The sequence below is a fragment of the Mytilus trossulus genome, chromosome 2 (genome assembly GCF_036588685.1).
Source record: "Mytilus trossulus isolate FHL-02 chromosome 2, PNRI_Mtr1.1.1.hap1, whole genome shotgun sequence".
NCBI lineage: Eukaryota > Metazoa > Mollusca > Bivalvia > Mytilida > Mytilidae > Mytilus > Mytilus trossulus.
This window is the reverse complement of record NC_086374.1, coordinates 54,467,385-54,488,218: the sequence shown is the minus strand read 5'-3', so window position 1 is coordinate 54,488,218 and position 20,834 is coordinate 54,467,385. Positions and strand designations below refer to the sequence as shown.

The window sequence follows — 20,834 nt, the reverse complement described above, 5'->3', positions numbered from 1 at the left end:
CCCCCCTATAATAACAAGTATTATTTCGTATTAGATAATATAAAATTGCAATGGAAAAATACCTTAATAATTATAAGTGCATAGTCTATAAAACAGTGACCAGAATCTAAGCACATCAAATAAAAATGTCTTCAGGACTTCTTCTTTTGACGGCCGCTTTCTGTACGGGTCAGTGTTTATTAGTCAGGGAGACGGTTTTCGGGAATGTCCGTGGAAAAATATCTACACGTGTTCCAGAAAGACAAGTTGAAGAATATCTTGGTATTCCATATGCATCTCCACCTATAGGTCATTTACGCTTTAAGGTATGACGTATGTTTATATCTTTGTATATTAAACCGATATTAGCTAATGTACTCGAAAAAGCTGTAATATACATGTAGACTATATTCTATTTATAATCTTCCAAGATTTTTGTTGTAAGCATGACATATACAACAAACGCAAAAGCTTACTTTTTTTAAGTGATCAAAACCATGTAACGTAGTCAAATATTACCTGGCATTACTAGAAAAGATGAAATAAACATGTTTACAATCCGCCGTCAAATAAAGAAGATTGTCAAACTCGGCTGTCGGTAATTGTATTATATAAAGAAAACTTCAGTATACAAGATTGTTAACCCGTTTGTTCAAAAAGAATAGTTTTAGTTTGTTTGCGTTTTTAATGTCAAAGTTAAAGGGATAAAGGTAAAAGGTTCGAAAATTTATTTCTTGAATTCTGAAAGCATCTCACTATTATAAATAAGGGAGCTACCATTTGACGTTTAGGGGGGTAGGATGAAAATTGTTGTCCTACATTCATTTTTAAGTTGCAATCTCTGTCCTGTCTATATACTTTTCACGCTTTTTGGTCCTGTCTTTTTTTTTATTAGGCTAACCTTCCTTCTTTCATGGAATCAAAACTCCTGGCCTGTCTATTTTTTTTAAATTTCATCCTAACAAAACCACCACCCCTTCCACCCTATTGGTACTATTGTTTGTCCGTTTGTCTTTAGCTATGACGTTATCAGTTTATTTTCGATTTATAATTTGAAAATCCATCTAGTATCTTTTGCCCGTCTTTCCTATTATAAACAATTATATGAAAACATTTCAAATCAGTATAATGAAATAGTCATACTTCTTTTGACTGAAAGTGCCAAAAATTCGCGAACATTTGTTTAGTCTGAAAATGAAAAAGTAAATCAGTTCGAGAAAAAAAAACACTAAACACTATAACAAACTTTGTTGCAGAGGCCACAGGACCCAATGATATGGGAGCCTTTAGTTTTAGAAACTACTGAACTCCCACCAGCATGTCCGCAGCCGTATATCAAATATATAGATTTTCATAAGCCAGGGTTTATGAATTTTGATGAAGACTGCCTTTATATGAACATTTATGTACCAAAGGTATGTTATACTATATTTTTTGTTATAAGTTTTAAATGCAACATAATTTTTGACAGTTTTGTACTCAACATGTTGATTATTCGATTATAAATAACATGAAAGACGCATATTTGCAAAAACTTCTGACAAAACCTTCGTTTCTTATTATAACTGTTTATCACTATCATTTTATGAGTAAAGATGAAGCTTGAATCTGAGATTTCAATGAAGTAAATATTTTTCATAGGCTTGTATGTAATCTTTTGGCAAGACAACGAAATCAAGTTTATAACAGTTTTGTTTTACCTTTAAATATATACGAGTCAACATTGTATGTATTTACATATACAGTTTTCGATTGAAATATTCATAAACTTTAAGTTCGAACGTTTTCGACTTGTCATATTCACAGGTTGATAAAGTGGCACTGCCAGTTCTGTTTTTTATTCATGGAGGTGGAAACGCAGTTGGAATGGGAGCCATGTTTGATGGAGATATACTTGCGGCACATGGAGAGATAATTGTTATAACCTTTAATTATAGACTAAACGATCTTGGTAGGAATTAGTTACTATTTTCATCTAAACCAAACCGTTATTTTGCAGTCTTTTTTAAGCTCAACTGGCCCTTCGTCGTCGTCGTCCGTTAACTTTTCCAAAAATCTACTCCTTTGAAACAACAGGGCCAAATAAAAATTACCAATATTCAAATCGTGTATATTGATTAAGAAAATAATCAATACAATAAACAAAAACAACGGAATTGCATGAACTTCAAAATGATACTGAATGAGATGCAAAATGGCATAAGTTAATACTTCAGTTTCTTTATGTTAACTCTTTCATATACATTTGATAAAATTTACTGTTTGCAATAGCATGAATTGTTCTATATAATAAGAATGTTCTTATCCCGGGCATAAAAACAATGCTGTATTTGGCGAAACCTTTTCAACTTTTGATCTTCAGTGCTGTACAACTTTGTACTTATTTCACCTTCGATCTTTTATATCTCGGCGTCACTGTTGAGTTTTGTGTGGATTAGGCGCGTTTTTGGCGTATTGAATTTTAAACCTGATGCTTTTTGTTATCTATTAATCATGTTTTTCTTTGTCTAATATGTTCTCCTATTTATTTGTATTGTTGTCCTGTAATATTATGTTTTCATCTCAATGTTATATTTAACTTTGCCATTAAAGTGCGAGGTTTGTCATGCCACAAAACCAGGTTCAACCCACCACTTTTATTCCCCTTTTAAAGTGTCCTGTACCAAGTCTGGAAGATGGCCATTGTTATATTATTGTTCGTTTATGTGTGTGTTGCATTTTAACTTTGAGTCGTTTGTGTTTTCTCTTATTTTTGAGATATTGAGATAATACGTGGCACGGTACTTGTCTATCCCAAATTCATGTATTTGGTTTTCATGTTATATTTGTTATTCTCGTGGTGTTTTGTCTGATGCTTGGTCCGTTTCTGTGTGTGTTACGTTTCGGTGTTATGTCGTTGTTCTCCTCTTATATTTAATGCGTTTCCTCGGTTTTAGTTTGTTACCCCGATTTTGTTTTTTTGTCCATGGATTTATGAGTTTTGAACAGCGGTATACTACTGTTGCCTTTATTTATTCATAATCGGTTGTTGTTTTTTTTTTGTTTTAAAAATTTATTCGTTGACCCCGCATTGCTGATCTGATCTGTGTGAGCCATTCCCATGTATAATGTTTTACTTTTACAAATTGTGACTTTGATGTAGAGATGTATCATTGGCATTCACACCACATCTTCTTATATCTATTAAAATCAACACATCCTTATTGTGAATGAAATTCAGTAGCTATTACTGTTTACTAACCGTCATATATATTTTACATTAATTTTATAGTACAAATTAGGCTAAATTAGAATTGAGAAATGAAGTGGGGAATGTTTCAAAGCGACAACAACGCGAACATAGAGCAGACAACAGCCGAAGTCAACCAATGGGTCTTCAATGTAGCGAGAATTCCCGCCTCTTAGGTGTCCTTCAGCTGGTCCCTAAAAATATGTATACAAGTACAGTGATAATGGACGTCATACTAAACTCCGAATTATACGTTTTCTCGTTTGAATTATTTCAAATTTTTAATGTTGGCGCCTTTTATAGCTGACTGTACAGTATACTTTTTTTAATTGTTGAAGGTGACCTTCATTTTCTAATCATTTGAACTCTAGTGGATAGATGTCTCATTGGTAATCATGCGACTTCTAATTATTTAATTTTTTTTATAAGAATTTAAATGTGACGAGTTGGAGGAAATTTCTCTTATGAGGACAAAATGTATAAATTTAGGCCTTTTAGTTTCATAGTTCTTACAATAAGTTTAAAATCAGGTTTCTATCACAATTTTCTAGGTAACAAATGACTGTTGTTCGTCAGGAATTTGACAGTTAAACTCTTTAAAATTTTGAGCTTTTGGAATTGTTTTTTAATAAGTGACTTTCCGAATTTAATTTTTTATTGAAGGTTTGTCTTGGTTTATATTTCACTTTATATGCTGATGATTTTTTCATCTGTATGAGATGATTAATTTTTTCAAAAGAAGTGATTTTTTAATTTTTCGAGTAAAAAAGTTTTTAAAACTGCATATCCTTATTTCTATTCAATTTGATTAAAATGAGATTCACTAGCTAATTAAGAAAACTGAAATGAAACATAAGTTTTACAGTAATAAAAATAAATTAGTATCCACGGTCATTTTTAGAAAAACTAGAATATTTTTGGATAAGGACATTATTGACACTTATTTAAATTGATGAGCGTTTTACACCTTTTAAATTTGTAATGGTGTTATTGGTAGAAAGATTAAACAGAAAAGTATTTCTTAAAGACCAACAATAGTCATCCGGCAAAAAAGGAAGTTTTTATGTTTTAAATGAACTTTTGCTACATGTTGAAATCCCCTCAGTATATCTTTTAGGAAGAACATTTGCTCTTTATTTGTCAAGTCTGATAAAAGATATAGTGTCATTAAAATACTAACAATAATTATAATAGCTAATTTATTACAGGGTTTTATGCAGATCCAAGTATTGGAATAAAGGGTAACAACGGTCTAATGGACCAAGTTTTGGCTATGAAATGGGTAAACAGAAATATCGAGTATTTCAATGGCGATCCATCAAAGGTTACCATACATGGCCATAGTGCTGGAGCAATAGATGCGGCTCTTCACTTACTCTCAAACTTAACTGAAGGTTTCATTAAAAATATACTGATTTTATCTACAAAAAAATATATTTTATTGTATACCTAAGAATGCATTCAAAAAGTAAAATCACAAAAATACTGAACTTAAAAATTCGGAAAGCCATAATCACATGGCAAAATCAAATAACAAAACGCATAAAAAACGACTAGACAAGAACTGTCATATTCCTGACTTGGTACAGGCATTTTCAAATGTAGAAAATGGTGGATTAAACCTGGTGCTATAGCGCTAAACCTCTTACTTTGATGACAGCCTCATCAAATTCCGTTATATTTACATTGATCCGTTGAATAAACAGACACGATAAATAAAATAGTCATCATCGTATAACAATTTTAAAATTATTGCAATTAAATTTGACTACAGTTTTTATTTTGTCTTTTGCCAACATCCATGATTCCAAATTTCATTGTTTGACATTAGTTTCATATCATTCTAGTTCATTATTTTGATCGTAACAACATGTTGACTGCTGTGCACATATTTTTGAGATTTTTTCCTAGTATGTCTGTTTGTTTTGATCACACATCATTGTCAATATAACGGAATTTTATTCGACTGTAATACAAGTGATATATCTAGCTAGCTTTAAAAACAGGTTTAATCCACCAAAAGTAATCATATCTATGTCCCACTTTTACTCTTTATGTGCATACACAGAATAATAATATTTCTATAAAAGATAAACAGATGAAACATCTATAGTATTCAAGTGCTTGAGTTTTGCTAATTTTTTACTATTATAATTGTTTGTTTCTCTGAATTAGGTTTTTTAGAAAGTTTTCTCGATGGTCATCTTAATGCTCTCTAAAAATAGTACGGAATTGTGGTAAATACAATTGGAACATATTCCATAACGGTCAACAAGTCTACGTCCATAACATTTTCGACGGGATGATATTAATGTTACCACTTTTAGCTCTTTGTTAATTAGTTCCGTTGTGAGCAGCAACCTTCTAACAATCAAATCCTAATAAATTTAGTGAAAAATTTTAATAACATCTTACAGACTTTTACAAATACATATGGCTGATCTTATAGTATTGTATGATCAATTATAATTCATTATCAGTCCAATGATAAGGTGAATCACATTTTACAAATATCAATGCTTTTATCCGTTCTAACAGGTTTATTCAGAAATGCAATTATTCACAGTTGCTCACCATTTTCAATTTTGGCGTTATCTCCTTGTGTGAGGACAACTCGAGTGTCAGCAATCCCAGAAGACTGCATACCTGGAACGAGTTATGTTTACCGTGATGAAGAACAGGATGCTATTAATAAATTGATAGAAGGAGGTGCTGTACATGAATATCTTTCAACAAATAGGCCTGTGGTAAAAGGTTGACTAGAGATATTGTTCATTGAGTTAAAATAGTGTGATATTTAAGATGATTTGTGATTATGTTGGTGTTTCCGGGAGCTACTAGTATGTGACAAAACGGTACCTGACGTTGTCGATATAAATATAAAAAGATGATGAATGATTGTCATTGCAATTGCTATCCACCAGCATCCAATTGACAAAGGAACTAAATTCACTTAAGGTGGTACCTAACACTACAGGGAGATAACTCTGTAAAATCAGCTAAACGTTTTAATGACGTTATGTTGTTAAGGGAATATTAAGCTTCTCAATGATCAAAATTAGTGTTTGTCAAACTGCTATATAACCAGTGTAATTTTTCTGATAAAATGGTTGGTTCAAAATTTTCAAAAATTTTATATTTTTGTTAAAGGGTCAAAGTAAGTACTTAGTCAAAATTTTATGAAAATTAAACGAGCCAAATTAATTTTAGTGAAAGTGTTGGGTACCACCTTAAAATCAACTGTGAATGCGGCAGTGGAATTTCAACTATTTTTGGTTTTTCAATTTTCAATTTCCAATAATTTCAGTACCTTCCGATTTACTATTGGTGCCATGGATAACAATAATTGATATCGACTACGTGTTTGCATTTGAACAATTTGTTTGAATTAATTTATACTATATGTATACCTCCATACATCTTCAATCTCTGACGCTTTAACTGTTTAAGAAATTTGTGCCTGGCATACATTTCTCCAAAATACGTTTCTATCCTTTTCATTACTGGGACGAATATAAGGAATTTGTGCAGGCATAAATTAATTCAAAAATAATTTTAAAAAAAACCTATTTGTTTATTTTCCCCCTAAAAATGTTGACCTAGAGATTAAATCTATATTTCCATTGATCAAGGAATATTTAACTATACATTTTACAAAATATTAATCATCATCGATATATATCAACTATAAAATTAAAAAAACGGATAACTTGTTCAAATCATTAATCCCTTTTTGAGGACCTGAATTCATTTTAGGCTTTTGATGTATTTAATGTTGCTTTGTTATTTTTGTAAATAAAAGATGTGATTTGGTTAGAGGCCGATTACACAACTCTCTGTTCTAGTCACAATAATGCATTGTTTAGTTGTTGTTTGACTTTTTTTTTATTTAAATTTTTATTTAAATACAGTTTTCAACGAGAAAGAGGTGTATATAATATCCGTCCTTCACTTACAAATGTGGTTTAACCTGATGGCCTGTCTCTAAAATATTTATTTAATCTTTAAATTCTGTCAATAACCGTTGTAATAAGATTTTTAATTAAGTCTCATTCAAGGAGGTTTTATAACTGTACTTACTAGTGAATACCTTTATTTAGGTTGTAATATGTATACCTGTGCTGATACCTATGTATTTGTTTATATAAAAATTGAAGTATGTCGGAGATTGAAACCGATAACAAAAATATTGCCGTCGTTTCTGAAGAGAGTGAATAGCTTCCCAAATATTCAGAAATAACAGAGCCATGGTTTTCAAATAGTTACCATATTCTAAAATAATTATTTACTATTGACCTATTATTATTTTATACAATGTCTAAAAGCCTTATAAAAATAACAAGAATATAACGTATTTGTCTATTTTTGGTCATATCGATTTGACGCGGCTCGGTTCTACCCCGTCCCCCTTTCCTCTAATTTGACCTAGCGAATTTGACTTAAAAAAACCACTAAACTATCAAGATATGTAAAAGTTGTTTTAACGTCTCTGATTCTAATTCTTACCCTTTTCAACAGAATAATTGGATAGTTGTTGACGGTGATTTTTTAACAGACAGTCCGGAATATTTGTTTACCTGTGGAAATTTTCATGCTGATTCAGTGTTAATCATGATGACACGAGATGAATCGTGGCCATTAGATATGTCAGGTATATTAACCATTAAATTTAAATAAAAAATACTTGTAAGTAAACTCATCAGAGTTGCTAGGACATTTTGTATCTGCACCAGACGCGCATTTCGTCTACAAAAGAGACTCGAATCAAAACAAAAATGTCAAATAAAGTACAAATTTGAAGACTATAGAACCGACAATTCCAAGCAGTTTTGTCAAATATAGCTAAGGTAATCTATCCATAAGGTAAAAAGGCCTCAGTATTTAAAACACTCTAAGTTTTGATAACAGTTATTTTATAATTATGACCATTTCAATGATAATTCATGTCACGATGTCACGATAGAGGTGCTGACTACTGGCCTGGTTAAAAGGTTTTAAAATATAACAAAGTGTAACAGTTTATTTTCAGAAGTCAGTGGATTTTATTATTTTTTTCAGCAGCCAAAGTAAATAAACTCATCATAGATACCAGGACTAAATTTAGTAAATACGCCAGACGCGCGTATCGTCTACATAAGACTCATCAGTGACGCTCGAATCCAAAAAAGTTAAAAAGCCAAATAAATTATGAAAAATTTGCCAAATACAGCTAAGCTAAGTGATAGAAAGATATATATATATTGATATTAACACAATTTTGTTTTACCTCAGATATAGTAAGGATTTATATGATTTTAAAATATAATGTTTGTACATAAATGATAGTCCATCTTAAGCCTCTAAAGGCTGGTTTGTATGAATATACACGTTTATTGACAGCATATAATTAAAATTGTAATATATTGTTTATCATGTATATTCATTTATAATTACCAAGTTGTACTTAAGAATAACAATAGCTATCTATAGCTGTGTTTTCGTGTTTAAGTACACACCAAACGCAATTTTCATTCACAACAAAAGCCATTTTTATGTAGCAAACAATGCATTGATCCATGTAAAGTCAAATAATAATTGAAGAAAAACATTTCATAAAAACTGTCTAATAACAAAACCACAAGGTGTTTTTTACAACATCTACTCATTACATCTAGAAATAATCATGAATACAAACATATTTGTAGAATTAGAAGAAATGGGTGAAAGGCATTCATTATTTAACAAAACTGCAATAATCGAAGGGCTAGCATCTTTATTTCCAGAAAGACCTGAATTCAAAGGTATTTATCTAATCTATGTATGTTGTCCGTGTTTTTCGCAGACAGTTTACGCTGTTTCAAGACTCTATATTCTCTCCTAGACGATTGAATTATTTTTTTAGAAGGGGTTATTTTTATACTAGGGCTATCTTAAGAAGAATAAAATTAAGGAAACTATCAATATAGACTAACTTCAAATTTTCGTTGAAGTAAGATGTCTATTCATTCATTTAATAATAGTTTGATGACTAATAACAGCATGTTAATTCCTTAGAAAACCCTGGAAGACGGTTTGTGATTTTTTTTAATCGCTTTGTACCCAAATGAAAACTTAAACTAAGATGTAAAGCTTATTTTTCAGCAAGATTACATCACTAATAATCAAATCAAATTAGAAAGACATAAAAAAAAAATTGTGTTATAATATCTTATTTCATAGACGCCATTAAAGAAGAGTTGAAGAAATGGAAAACCCTAGATCTATCAAGATATCCTGAAGTGAGTAAAATAATTGATACGTTATCAAACAAATTTATTCCTTTTGCAAACTGGACCCTTTAGTCTTAGGTATATGATTTTTTTTATTAGTTTTCATAGGCTTTGAACTAGCTGTCATTAACTGCGAGTACTCTAAGAACCATTATTGGTATATTTTTTGTTAAAGGTAAGTTTAAATTCCCAGCCTTGTCCAGATTGTCTTTTGTTATTTTTTTTAAGGTGTCTCATTGTCTCATTGGCAATTTTGTAACATCTTCTTGTTTCCATACTAAATAAAACCTACAGATTCTTATATGAGAAACCAGTAGCTCATAACTTTTCTAAAACTCCATACCCATAAATACAAAATGTAACTGCATCCAAGTGAAATTCATAACAAGTGTTTTCATAGTGAAACATAGTAAACAATTTTCATAATGAAGTGAACTATTTGTATTTTTTTCCAAATTGTATCAGTTTTTACCTCAACTTCATTTTTTACTCAAAGTTTAAACAGTCACGTATCAATTCAGATATGTTATTTCAAGATGACAATGATGCATGCACTTGTGAATAGATTATTTGTTAACAAATAAGGTGTAGTATAAGTATCTATTGGAATAATGTTTGTTTAAGAATTGATCTACAAAGTGCAAAACAAAATCAACAATTATGTTGTCTAACAAACAGGCCAGAAATGTTTCCTGATTTGGTTTTTGGTGTATTTCATTTTGGAATAAGTGCGGTTCTTTACTAAGAGAGCTTTTTTCATGACTTTAAAATAGAAATTTGCATCTACGATTCGAAAATTTCTTTGAGCAGGCATTTTGTAATGGAAAGGGTAGTTTTGCAAACAAACCAATATGTCTTACAAAGACGCCACCAAATTGCATTGTACATACAGTATAACAAATTATTACGACAATCTTATCAGTTCATCGGAAGATACCAAGACCTCGTTGATGAATAATAAAATTCACAAATAATACAAAGACGTTACGCACGATGTTGGTACCAATTCCATTTTGCTAAAAATTAAAATATAGTGATTTCTGATGGAATTCATTACATTAGACTTGAAATAAAGGAAACGAAATTTAAAATACCAGGAGTAATAACACTTAATCATCCTTTTTTCATGCAATAATGTAATGTCCAACGTTTCATTTTGTGTGCAAAAGATCATAGTTCCATTTTTTCCCCACTTTATTTTTTCTCCGATCATCATAAAACTTAACCAAAAATATTGCTATTGTAATAGTTATTCTCGTGTTAAAGCAAAATCAATATCCCTGAAACCGTAATCCGGAAATTGTTATTTTTGAAAACGGTCTGAAAAATGTCCAAGCAAATGCAAGTAAGTATAATTGGGCTTGCGCATTTATACTGTGAAATTGTAAAAGCTGATAGGGAAAATATTAATTATATTTTGAAAGTATTTTTACTTTTTTCCTTCTTCATGAAATTTTTTGCCGGAAACCATGCTTATAGTTTCTATTGCAATGACTTCAATAAGTATAGCCATTTTGTCCCAACGAAAAAACGCTTTATTTTCTTTAAAAAATGAGGTTATAACCAGCTGTCTATCAAATGTGCTTTAGAGAAAATAAAACTTTGCGGTAAAGGTTTTTCTGTTTTCCTTTTTAAACAATAAAGTGTTTGATATTTTTTCGTTAGGCAACAAGGTTTTTATATCGTTTCCAAAAAAATAGCCGTTTTTTCTAACGTTCGCAAAACGTAATAGATGTAATATTCTGGTTTTTAATTTTATGTCGTTATTATTTGTTTCTAGTTTAATTCGAATGAAAATAAAAATACATGTATAAGTCACAATACAATCAAAGTATGAGAAAGGAATAGTTTAAAATGTTACCAAATGAGAATGACATAAAAACAATATCGTGATCTTAGGTTTTTTGTTATAGCATATTTGTTTTACATAAGAAACATTGTCTTTTTTCAAGTTTCAAATCGTCAAAAGTAACATGTATATTTTTTGTAAATAAAATGAAATAGAGAAAAACCAAAGCTGACTATCATAGCACACAAATGATTAACATAGTGCCACAAAAATATGGAAATGAGAAATGGACCCCGAATGTTTAACTTCCAAGATATTTTGCAACAAAGAAAGCATTGGGAAATTATAAAATATAGAAAGGAAAAGGAAACAGAACGGGAATAAATGCAACAACAGGAGTATGTACAAATGTAAAATATGCAAAACGAATAGGAGAATATGAATTCAAAATCTAATTTATACTAAAAAAAAAATCCGTGTAAATTTGTAAATTAATGTATCGGATTCATTAATGTGAACTGCTACCGAAAGGTAAATTATCAGTTATGGCTTGACAAGACTGACAACTCCTGTAAATGAATATTTATTAAACATAATATCTATACGACTTCTTTGAGTTTTATTTGTAAAACTATGCATTTTTTCTGACAAAGAGGAATCTGTTACAAAATTCACTATAGTAAATTGACCTCATCAACACTTGAACGCCTGAAACTTTCTTTAAAATCATCAAAATCGCCCTATTTTGATGAACGTCATGAAACGCAAAGTAGTACCAATATCGCTCGCAACGTCATAATAGTATTGACTATAAAGAAGATGTGGTATGATTGCCAATGAGGCACCTTTCACAACAAACCAAATTACACAGAAATTAACAACTATAGGTCACCGTACAACCTTCAATAATCAGCAAAGCAAATCCCATAAAACAAAGTCAGCTAAACAAGGCCCTGAAATGACAAATGTTAAACAATTCAAACGAGAAATTAACGGCTTTATTTAATTACAAAAAATGAACTAAAACAAAACTGTTACACAGCAAATATAGATTCTAGCTACTGACGTTGTTTATCTACTTAATACCATGTGAAAGTATTCTTCCCTAACATTTTTCCGTAAAATGCCCTGTACCAAGTCAGTAAAATGGCCATTGTTACATTGTAGTTCGTTTCTGTGTGTATTACATTTCAGTGTTGTGTCCATGTTGTGTCGTAGTTCTTATATTTTTGATACGTTTCCCTCACTTAGTTTGAATCCGGATTGGTTTTTTTCTCTATCAATTTATGAATTTTGAACAGCGGTATACTACTGTTGCCTTTATATTCTGCGTACTGATCTTGTTTGTAATCTTAACAACGTATTTGATAGTTCTTTCCTTTGTCTTTGTTCTATTATTAATATTACTTTTCTGTTGAATGATTTTATGTGATATCCGTTTGACGTGGCTCGGTACTTAAACATCTCGTTAGTGTGTTTGTATTGTCTTTCATTTTTTTGTGGTTTGTTTTGTATATGCGACTTCTTGTATTTCTCTGGTTCTTATAACGTGACTCTGTACTGTAAAAGATACCGTCAGTATGATTTTGTTCTATTTTATGTCATTATGATATATTTCTATTTTGAATTATAATGTACGTTGAACCACAAACGTCAAAATCATTCAATCGCGTAGTGGAATTATCTATTTGTGGATTCTTATAAATTCTATACATATCTTTTGGACTAGTTTAAATCTCGGTCGATTTCTGAAATTTATTCTTACATACTTTTGATTGTTTAACCCTGTATGCTAACATTGCCTATGTAAATTTTAAAATTGTTTGCATGCACATTGAACGACAAATCTATGTGATGTATACAATTTTCTGACGTCAGACACACAAATCAACGAATGTGTATGGAGATACATGTAGATGTTTTTGTGTTCTGTTAAATTGTTATATATACGATGATGACTGATGTACCCATATTTTGACTATTTTATTGATTGTGTCTGTTTATTTAACGCATCAATGTAAGTATAACGGAATTTAATGAGACTGTCATCAAAGTGAGGGGGTTAGCGCTTTAAAACCAGGTTTAATTTACCATTTCGACATTTGAAAATGTCTGTACCAAGTCAGGAATAGGACATTTCTTGTCCATTCGTTTTTGATGCGTTTTCTTATTTGAATTTGCCATGTGATTATGGACTTTGCGAATTGATTTTCCTCTCTAAGTTCAGTATTTTTGTGATTTTACTTTTGACTTGCTTTTGTCTTTTTAAATTTTAACTTTTACTATTTAGTTAATTTTTAGCCAAATCCATTTGACGTGACTGGGTACTTATACATACCATAATTGTGTTATTTTGCTTTGGTAAATATTTGTATTCTCGTTTTTCGTTTTCGTTTTTGCTTATGTGATTTGTCTATATGCCTTTTTTTTCTTTGTTGACATATTTGCTTGTTTCATAATGATTGAAATTATTACACAATGTACCAATAGTTTTGTCATTTTTACCTATCATTAGGAAATAAGCTCTTAATTCAGTAGCAGTTGAATGATTCAAAGTTTTTGCAACAGCTGATAACCTTGGTTTAGATAATTATCAAAGATACCTATATTGGCTATAGGTATAGGGGGAGGGTTGAGATCTCATAAAAATGTTTAACCCCACCGCATTTTTGCGCCTCTTCCAAGTCAGGAGCCTCTTGCCTTTGTTAGTCTTGTTTTCTTTTTAATTTTAGATTCTGGTGTACAATTTGGAGTTTAGGATGGCTTTCATTATCACTGAACTAGTATATATATATATATTTGTGAAGGGTCCAGCTGACGGACGCCTCCGGGTGCGACAATTTCTCGCTGCATTGAAAACCTGTTGGTGACCTTCTGCTGTTGTCTGTTCTATGGTCGGGTTGTTGTCTCTTTGACACAATCCCCATTCTCAATTTTAGTTTAGAACTTGAACTGAGTGAGGTATAAAACATGGTTCTTGAATAAACCACATCAATATGTATTAAGTATCGAGCCATCAATCAATAAATAAACAAAATAAACAAAAATGGAATTGTCATTTGTTTCAGTCTATGGTGATGTATTCAGATGTGGTTATGTTTGCGCCTATGATGAAACTTGCAGATATGATTGTTCAAAAGAAGAACGTTTATACACTCAGTTTTGAGTATATTTCACAGAATAAAAGCGGACCGGATTGGATAGGTAATTGAAACGTATAGTCTAGTCAACGGGAATTCAAACCTTATATTGATAGTCATTTAAACTGAAACTTTTTGGTAGACTCTTTTCAATTTTCAACCGGTCAAAACACAGGTGTATGGCTGTTTTTTCCAATTAACAAGTAACCATGAGTTCTTACACACATTGATATTGGTCACTATATTTTTTATTTATCTAGGGGTACAGCATGGTTGGGACTTGTTTTACGTATTTGGCTTACCAACAATCGGACACCCAAACTTTTCATACACGCCACGAGATGCAGATGTGTCAAAATCGACAATGAGAATCATCAGCGATTTCGTCAAAGAAGGGTACGTATGTTTAATTTCAAGCCGGTATGCAATATTACAGTACATACCCCTTTTGGAGGTGTTCCTTCCATATCAAAACGTTAACAAATACACAGTTTGGAATTTTCTATTACTTCCATTAATGTGATTCAAAAGCTCTTTAATTTATAAGATTATCGATTCTTAGCTTAATGCCGATACAATTTACATTAAACATACACGTACAATCCCCAAAAACACAGGGCAACCGTAACCATGGTTACGTGTATGAGACTCCAGAAAATATAACAATGGTAAATAGGCAAAAGCAAGTACAAAGTTGAAAGCACGAAGGACCCGATTAGAAAAGAATGGAATGATGGAATATGTGTGAAGTAAGATTTAACCATATTTCAAATCAACAACTTGTAAAGACAAGACGGTGATAAAAATACAGGGACAATAATAGTTTACCCATGCTCAAATTGAATAAATCGATTAACAAGATCCATAGCAAAGTTCGGGAAGCCAAATCTGAGGAATTCGCGAAAACTCCATAAGAATGGTGAACGGTTGTGTCGACTGGTTAATTGTGTCTTTCTATCGATGCATTAACCGCTATGCGAATCCACACTTAGTCAACATGTCTTAATCGAGAGAAGCACAACATCTACAGATCTAACGAATATACCGGTATCTTAATATATAAAACACACAACATGTCCATGTCAGTTAATACATAGACACATCGTACAAGTCAACCAGTTTGTGATCGTGACTGTAAACTCATTTAAAAAGCTGTTTTGAGTTTATGTAATGTATACATAAACGCGCGTCACGTAATAATCGATATATGTAAACGCACGTAACGTACTGATTTAGATGTGAACGCCTTACTATGGACATATATTGAAATAAGAAGTTGACAGTTGGGTAGTTGGAAATCATCAAGTTTTTTATTTGTATTTTAAGTAAAAGAAAAATCAAGATAGAACCAAATAAAACAGCTATCTTATTTGACTGACCCCAAATAAGTTGAATAGTAAAACCACGTTCATATAAGTAAAATGCGTTTGCCATGTTTTATCTGCATTGATTGTTTTTATCAATTTTAGGCATTGGGGATCATATAGTGGGTTGAATATCTACAATCCGGAAAGAAAATCTTACAACAAACTGGATTATGCCAATGACCATGTCGTTTTAACAAACGAATTCAACTTTAAACAACCAAGATTATCATTTTGGTACAACTATTTGTTCCCTTCAAATTTCACTTGCGACATCAGCAGTTAAATGTAGATTATAATGTGTATGTGAAGTCATTAAAAACGACATAGGGAAAATAAAATGAGTCATCTTATTGAAATTCAAATGTACACTTTCGACAATTGTAGACTTTTTAATACTTTAATAATTAAGTCCGGGAGAACATTTTGTGCTTTGTAGTTGTAATTGACTGTGCTCTTGCTTTCAGTAACTGCATGTATTCTTTTATAGGTTTTGTCTCCCTTAATGCTTAATGTTATTCGTTCTTGGTGTCAATCTGATAAATCAGGCCATTTCCTGCGTATTTTATCAGTTTGTTTTTATGATGTGCTGTTATACTACTGTCCTTTTTTAAAAGTTGATTGCTCACAAACATGTTTACTTCAGTCTTATTCTTTATGTTTTTGTCTCAAGATGGGCAAGTTGGTTGATCCGTTATATTTGTTTTTCTATTATTGCTTTGTATACAATAATATTGAATTTCTAATTAATTATTTAACATTTCGACATGTCGAATCGTTTTGTGTTCAGTGTTTTTGAATGTATTATCAGTTAATTTTTATGATTAAATTTTTGATTGTGTGTATTTTCATATCTTAAGTAAAAAGTATCATCAAAATCAACATAAGTGTCGTTATCAAGAGATAAAACCAGGTTCAATATACCATTTTAATCATTTGAATATCAAAGTTGTTGTCCATTCATTAGATACGTTTTGTCATTTGATTAGGGACTTACCGTTTTAAATTTTCAGTATTTTTGTGATCTTACCTTTTGTCTTGCTATGAAAAATTACATAAATTAAACGTCGGCAATGAGAACAAACCACTATACAAAAAAAATGTATAAATTCAGCACCGAAAAATGACTAGATAAGAGAGCTTAAACACAGATGTTCAATTCTTATAGGTGACTATGATGATCGCATCTATCCAATCAAACTTTACAGTGAAGTGTACCACATCTAGAAATTGACAATGACGGTCATTTGAAAACAAAACTTAACAAAAAGGAGATAAATTCAGCTTCTTAATTGTGAACTTTCCATTTCTATGTAGCAACATTCCAGTAGCGCCTACATACAGAGTGTTTATTGCCTAGTTGATACGATATTCAAGGGCTGGTATTTCCTATCACGATTTCCTAGATTGGGGTTGCTGCTCACAAGGACGCTTTTACACAAAGAGTTTTAAGTAGTGAGTTGACATCATCCCATCGTTAATTTTACAGACGCAATCACGAGTTTGTTGACGGTTATTAAATATCTGTTTCAGATGATGACGGATATGCTCAAATTGAAGTAAATTTTTCCTCCAGGTCAAAGGTCAAGGTCAAGTTCTTAATTGTGACATTCCATTAATTGTGAAATGTGCGTCTGGCGTATATACTAAATTTAGTCCTGGTATCTATGAAGAGTTCATTTTCCTCCAAGACTTTTAAATATATGTATAAAGAACAGGTGCAAATGATGGTTTTATTGTAATGAAGATTTGTTACCTTTGGTCTGATACAATCTTTTGGTATTTTATAGGAGTTAGTGCCCCTGTAATGTCTTATTTTAAGTTAATTGATTATTACTTCAACTTGGTTCATTATAAAGCCATATGACCTTTTACAAAAGGTTAGGTGACAAATAATCTTGAAAATTGACAACCGGAAGTGATCTTGAGAAAACCGAAAGTAGCTATAGTTGTACTTTTTCATGGAACAGTTCTCAGAATTCGTATTTTATGTAATGTAGATACATAAATTTCTTATTAGTGACCACAACTGAATCTCGATAAACGGGAAGTGGCCAATTATCTCCTGTTCTACATGCAAATTTATATAGAAATTATATATTTCTGGAATCAGTGCGAAAGAAATTATCCGATGAGACGGGAAGGTACATTTACGTCAACGGAAGTAGCACATTGTCTCCCTTAAAGCTCAAAAGTGTATTTTGAAACAACTAATTTGTCGAAATAGTATGAAGTAACTAATGCTTAGATGTCAGTTTAATTTTTGAGTACACTGGAGCTAGCTTCTTTTCAATAACTTCGAAAATTGATGTGGAAAGACCTTTATTATTAATATAATTAAAAAAAAAAATCTTTCATTTTCCCACCTATTTTTTTAATTTTTATTTTGTAATATGTCGCTTAGATATTTTTTATATTGTATCGTACAGTTTATGCGCTTTTAAATTTTACCCTGTTAAGACGAACAATATATCTTTGTAAGAGTTATCTCCCTATTCACAGTTTTAATATCAAATGTGTGCATCTCCTTCATCGAAAAAAAATAACGGCAAAATTCTTTTTCTTTATTGTCCGTTACATCCTCAGGAATATTTGGCTAATTTTGATTCGATGAAATTTTATAGGAGTTATCTACCTTTACCAAATAAATTTGTCTGTATGTTTTTTTAACTCATCAAGCGTTAACCGTATAAACCTGGAATTCTTTTATTCGAGGCCATAGGTCCTGACTAAGAAAATGAGATCAAGGTCAAAGTTCAAGGTCAAGTTCTAAATTTTGACTTTTCCTTGTTTTGCATTTCTTCAATTTTTTTTAAACAATGTAATGGCATCTTGTAGGAGTCAATTTCCTTAAAATGTCTAATTACGAGGTTAATTGATTAATACTTCAAATTGTTCATTATAAAGCCATATGACCTGTTATAATGACAACCGGAAGTGACCTTCAGGGAACCGGAAGGAGCCTTTTTTTAATGAAAAAGCACTAGGAATCCATAAATTTAGTATTTTAGATACATTAACTTATCACTTAAGACTAGAAGTGATTTTCAATAAACCGGAAGTGGCCAATTATCTCCTTGTATATAGGCAAAAGTATATAGAAACCATATACTTTTGGAATCAGCGGGAAAGAAACTGTCATATGAGACCGGACGTGATATTTACTTCACCAGAAGTAGTTAAAAGTCTTCCTTCTGTCACTCAAAAGTAAATAGAAAACATTTATTGATCGCATCAGTATGAAGAAACTTATGATAGGCTGCCAATTTTAACTCTGAGTTAACAGGAACTAGCTTATTTTCAATAACGTTGAAAATTGATGCGGAAAAACCTTCAATTGTTCTCTGAACAATTTGTTTTTAATAAGAATACATGTTTTTTCAAACAGCAATCCGATTAAGTTTTACGATTTACTTCCGTTATTCTATTTTGATCTTATATTGCGTAGACCTAAATCTGAATGTACAACCTCCATAAGGCAAGGCTTTGTCATACTTTTAACAAAATGAATAAAACAGACCAGCCTTATAATGCCGAAGGAAAAACTTCAATTCATCGTTTTATAAAAACGTACATTTGTAGGATACAATAGATAAGACCTTAAAACGTCAAGTTATTATCGGTTAACTGGTTATTCGGTCGAACGATTATCCAAGTAACCGGTAAGTCAAACAGTAAGATATGACAAAACTAGTTTAAATATTTTGCTTTGAGCGATCCTGATAAAGTTTAATCAGAAAACGCTTCTGACGCATGGAATTCATGAATTGTTGTGTTCGTTTGTGATAAAAAAAAAACCAACATCCTGAACGATTCAAGTTATTCTCAAATGATTACAAGGATAAGGTGAATATGATGCAACCTCAACATGTGGAGAGTACACGGTCAGTTTAACGTTTCATTGCAACCGCAGTAACCTAATAACTACATGTTATTTACTTTACGTTAATCATATGGCCATGGCGTTGTCAGTTCGTTTTCTATCAATGAGTGTGACTCTCCTTCTTGTATCTGTCGTCCCTCTTTTAAGCTGGCAAGGTAAAATTTGTCACTGTGACATTTTGTCATTACGTTTGGAGACGCTTTTAATCATTTACAATCTTGTTTCATATTTATCTTTGCATATCTTAATGCCCGCGTCACACTGTCCCGATTTTGGACAGACGTCGTGTATAGCTTACGATATATTTAAATTATATGCTTCAAAAGATTTTTACCACACTTGGTATATTGTTCCTCCTTGATATGACCTGACATTTTTACGTTCAAGACCAAAGGTCAAGGTCATGCAGATGGGCTTGTTTTTTCTCATAATAGCATAATACACAGGAAATTGGTTGTTCATTTTTTTACCTGCTGGTTCTAAAGACAATATTAACGGTATTTCCAGTTACTGAATGTTTTGGTTGATTTCTAAAAAAATAGTTTATGTATCAAATATGCATATTCAATTTACCATTTTCTGCATGTGTCATATACAAATATAGTGTCCATATTTGTCCCCAATATGTTACATACGAGGGGATGCCACGCTCGACAGTGCCTTGTTTGAACTGTAAAATGTGTGCACTGGTCTGAATAATCACCCATAATTATGCCCATGTTTACTAATCTATCTTAAAGGTAAGATTATGGGTTCGTTGATCCCTTTTATTCAAAAAGAGCTCTATCCAGGAGAATATCATAATAATATAGACACATGGAAGGATGTGGGGAAAGCAACAAATGCGGCAAAATATGACATATAGAAAACAAAATGGTTATGGAGTAAACAATCGTGTGACAACAACTCAGACGATACATAAAAACAGAATAATGAAGAAGAAGTTGGTTTCCCTATATAAGTGTACCTGCAGTGTTGGTGTACGAGGCGCGTTTAAGATTTTCATTATGTTACTTGATATGAAAAATTGTAAAAAAATTGATATATTTTACTTGTAAAAGTAAATCCTGAGCCTGTAATAGGTGCTCTTCTTGTTCCATTTGAATTAATAGAAACAACGCTGTCGCCTTTCATGTTCTCATAGAATCATATGATATGAGCTCCATGTTTTGTGAACGTCTTTCTTAACTGTCGTATTAGAC

The 20,834-nt window shown here is 31.4% G+C and overlaps 1 protein-coding gene across 2 annotated transcripts; it reads left to right on the top strand.

Annotated features, from left to right (window-relative positions):
- The first annotated feature begins 77 nt into the window (after window positions 1–77).
- On the top strand, window positions 78–16,550 carry LOC134705242 (neuroligin-2-like). Of its 2 annotated transcripts, XM_063564003.1 has the most exons (11): window positions 78–305; window positions 1,236–1,394; window positions 1,786–1,930; window positions 4,417–4,602; window positions 5,747–5,955; window positions 7,727–7,859; window positions 8,893–8,988; window positions 9,407–9,465; window positions 14,314–14,449; window positions 14,646–14,781; window positions 15,855–16,550. In XM_063564003.1, the coding sequence occupies exons 1-11, from the start codon at window positions 126–128 to the stop codon at window positions 16,033–16,035; spliced, it is 1,620 nt and encodes a 539-aa protein (XP_063420073.1). In that variant the 5' UTR covers window positions 78–125; the 3' UTR covers window positions 16,036–16,550. The 2 variants fall into 2 exon arrangements, with proteins under 2 accessions (XP_063420073.1, XP_063420074.1); XM_063564004.1 differs by lacking the exon at window positions 14,314–14,449 and having other exon boundaries at window positions 15,855–15,977.
- Window positions 16,551–20,834: the final 4,284 nt, after the last annotated feature.

What these genes read in the sequence shown, in the direction of transcription:
- LOC134705242 (XM_063564003.1), top strand. Translation starts at nt 126, where the DNA reads ATGTCTTCAGGACTTCTTCTTTTGACGGCCGCTTTCTGTACGGGTCAG. An exon ending in TGAACATTTATGTACCAAAG is followed by an intron (nt 1,395 to 1,785) that starts GTATGTTATACT and finishes TCATATTCACAG; the next exon opens with GTTGATAAAGTGGCACTGCC. An exon ending in TTTCAACAAATAGGCCTGTG is followed by an intron (nt 5,956 to 7,726) that starts GTAAAAGGTTGA and finishes CCTTTTCAACAG; the next exon opens with AATAATTGGATAGTTGTTGA.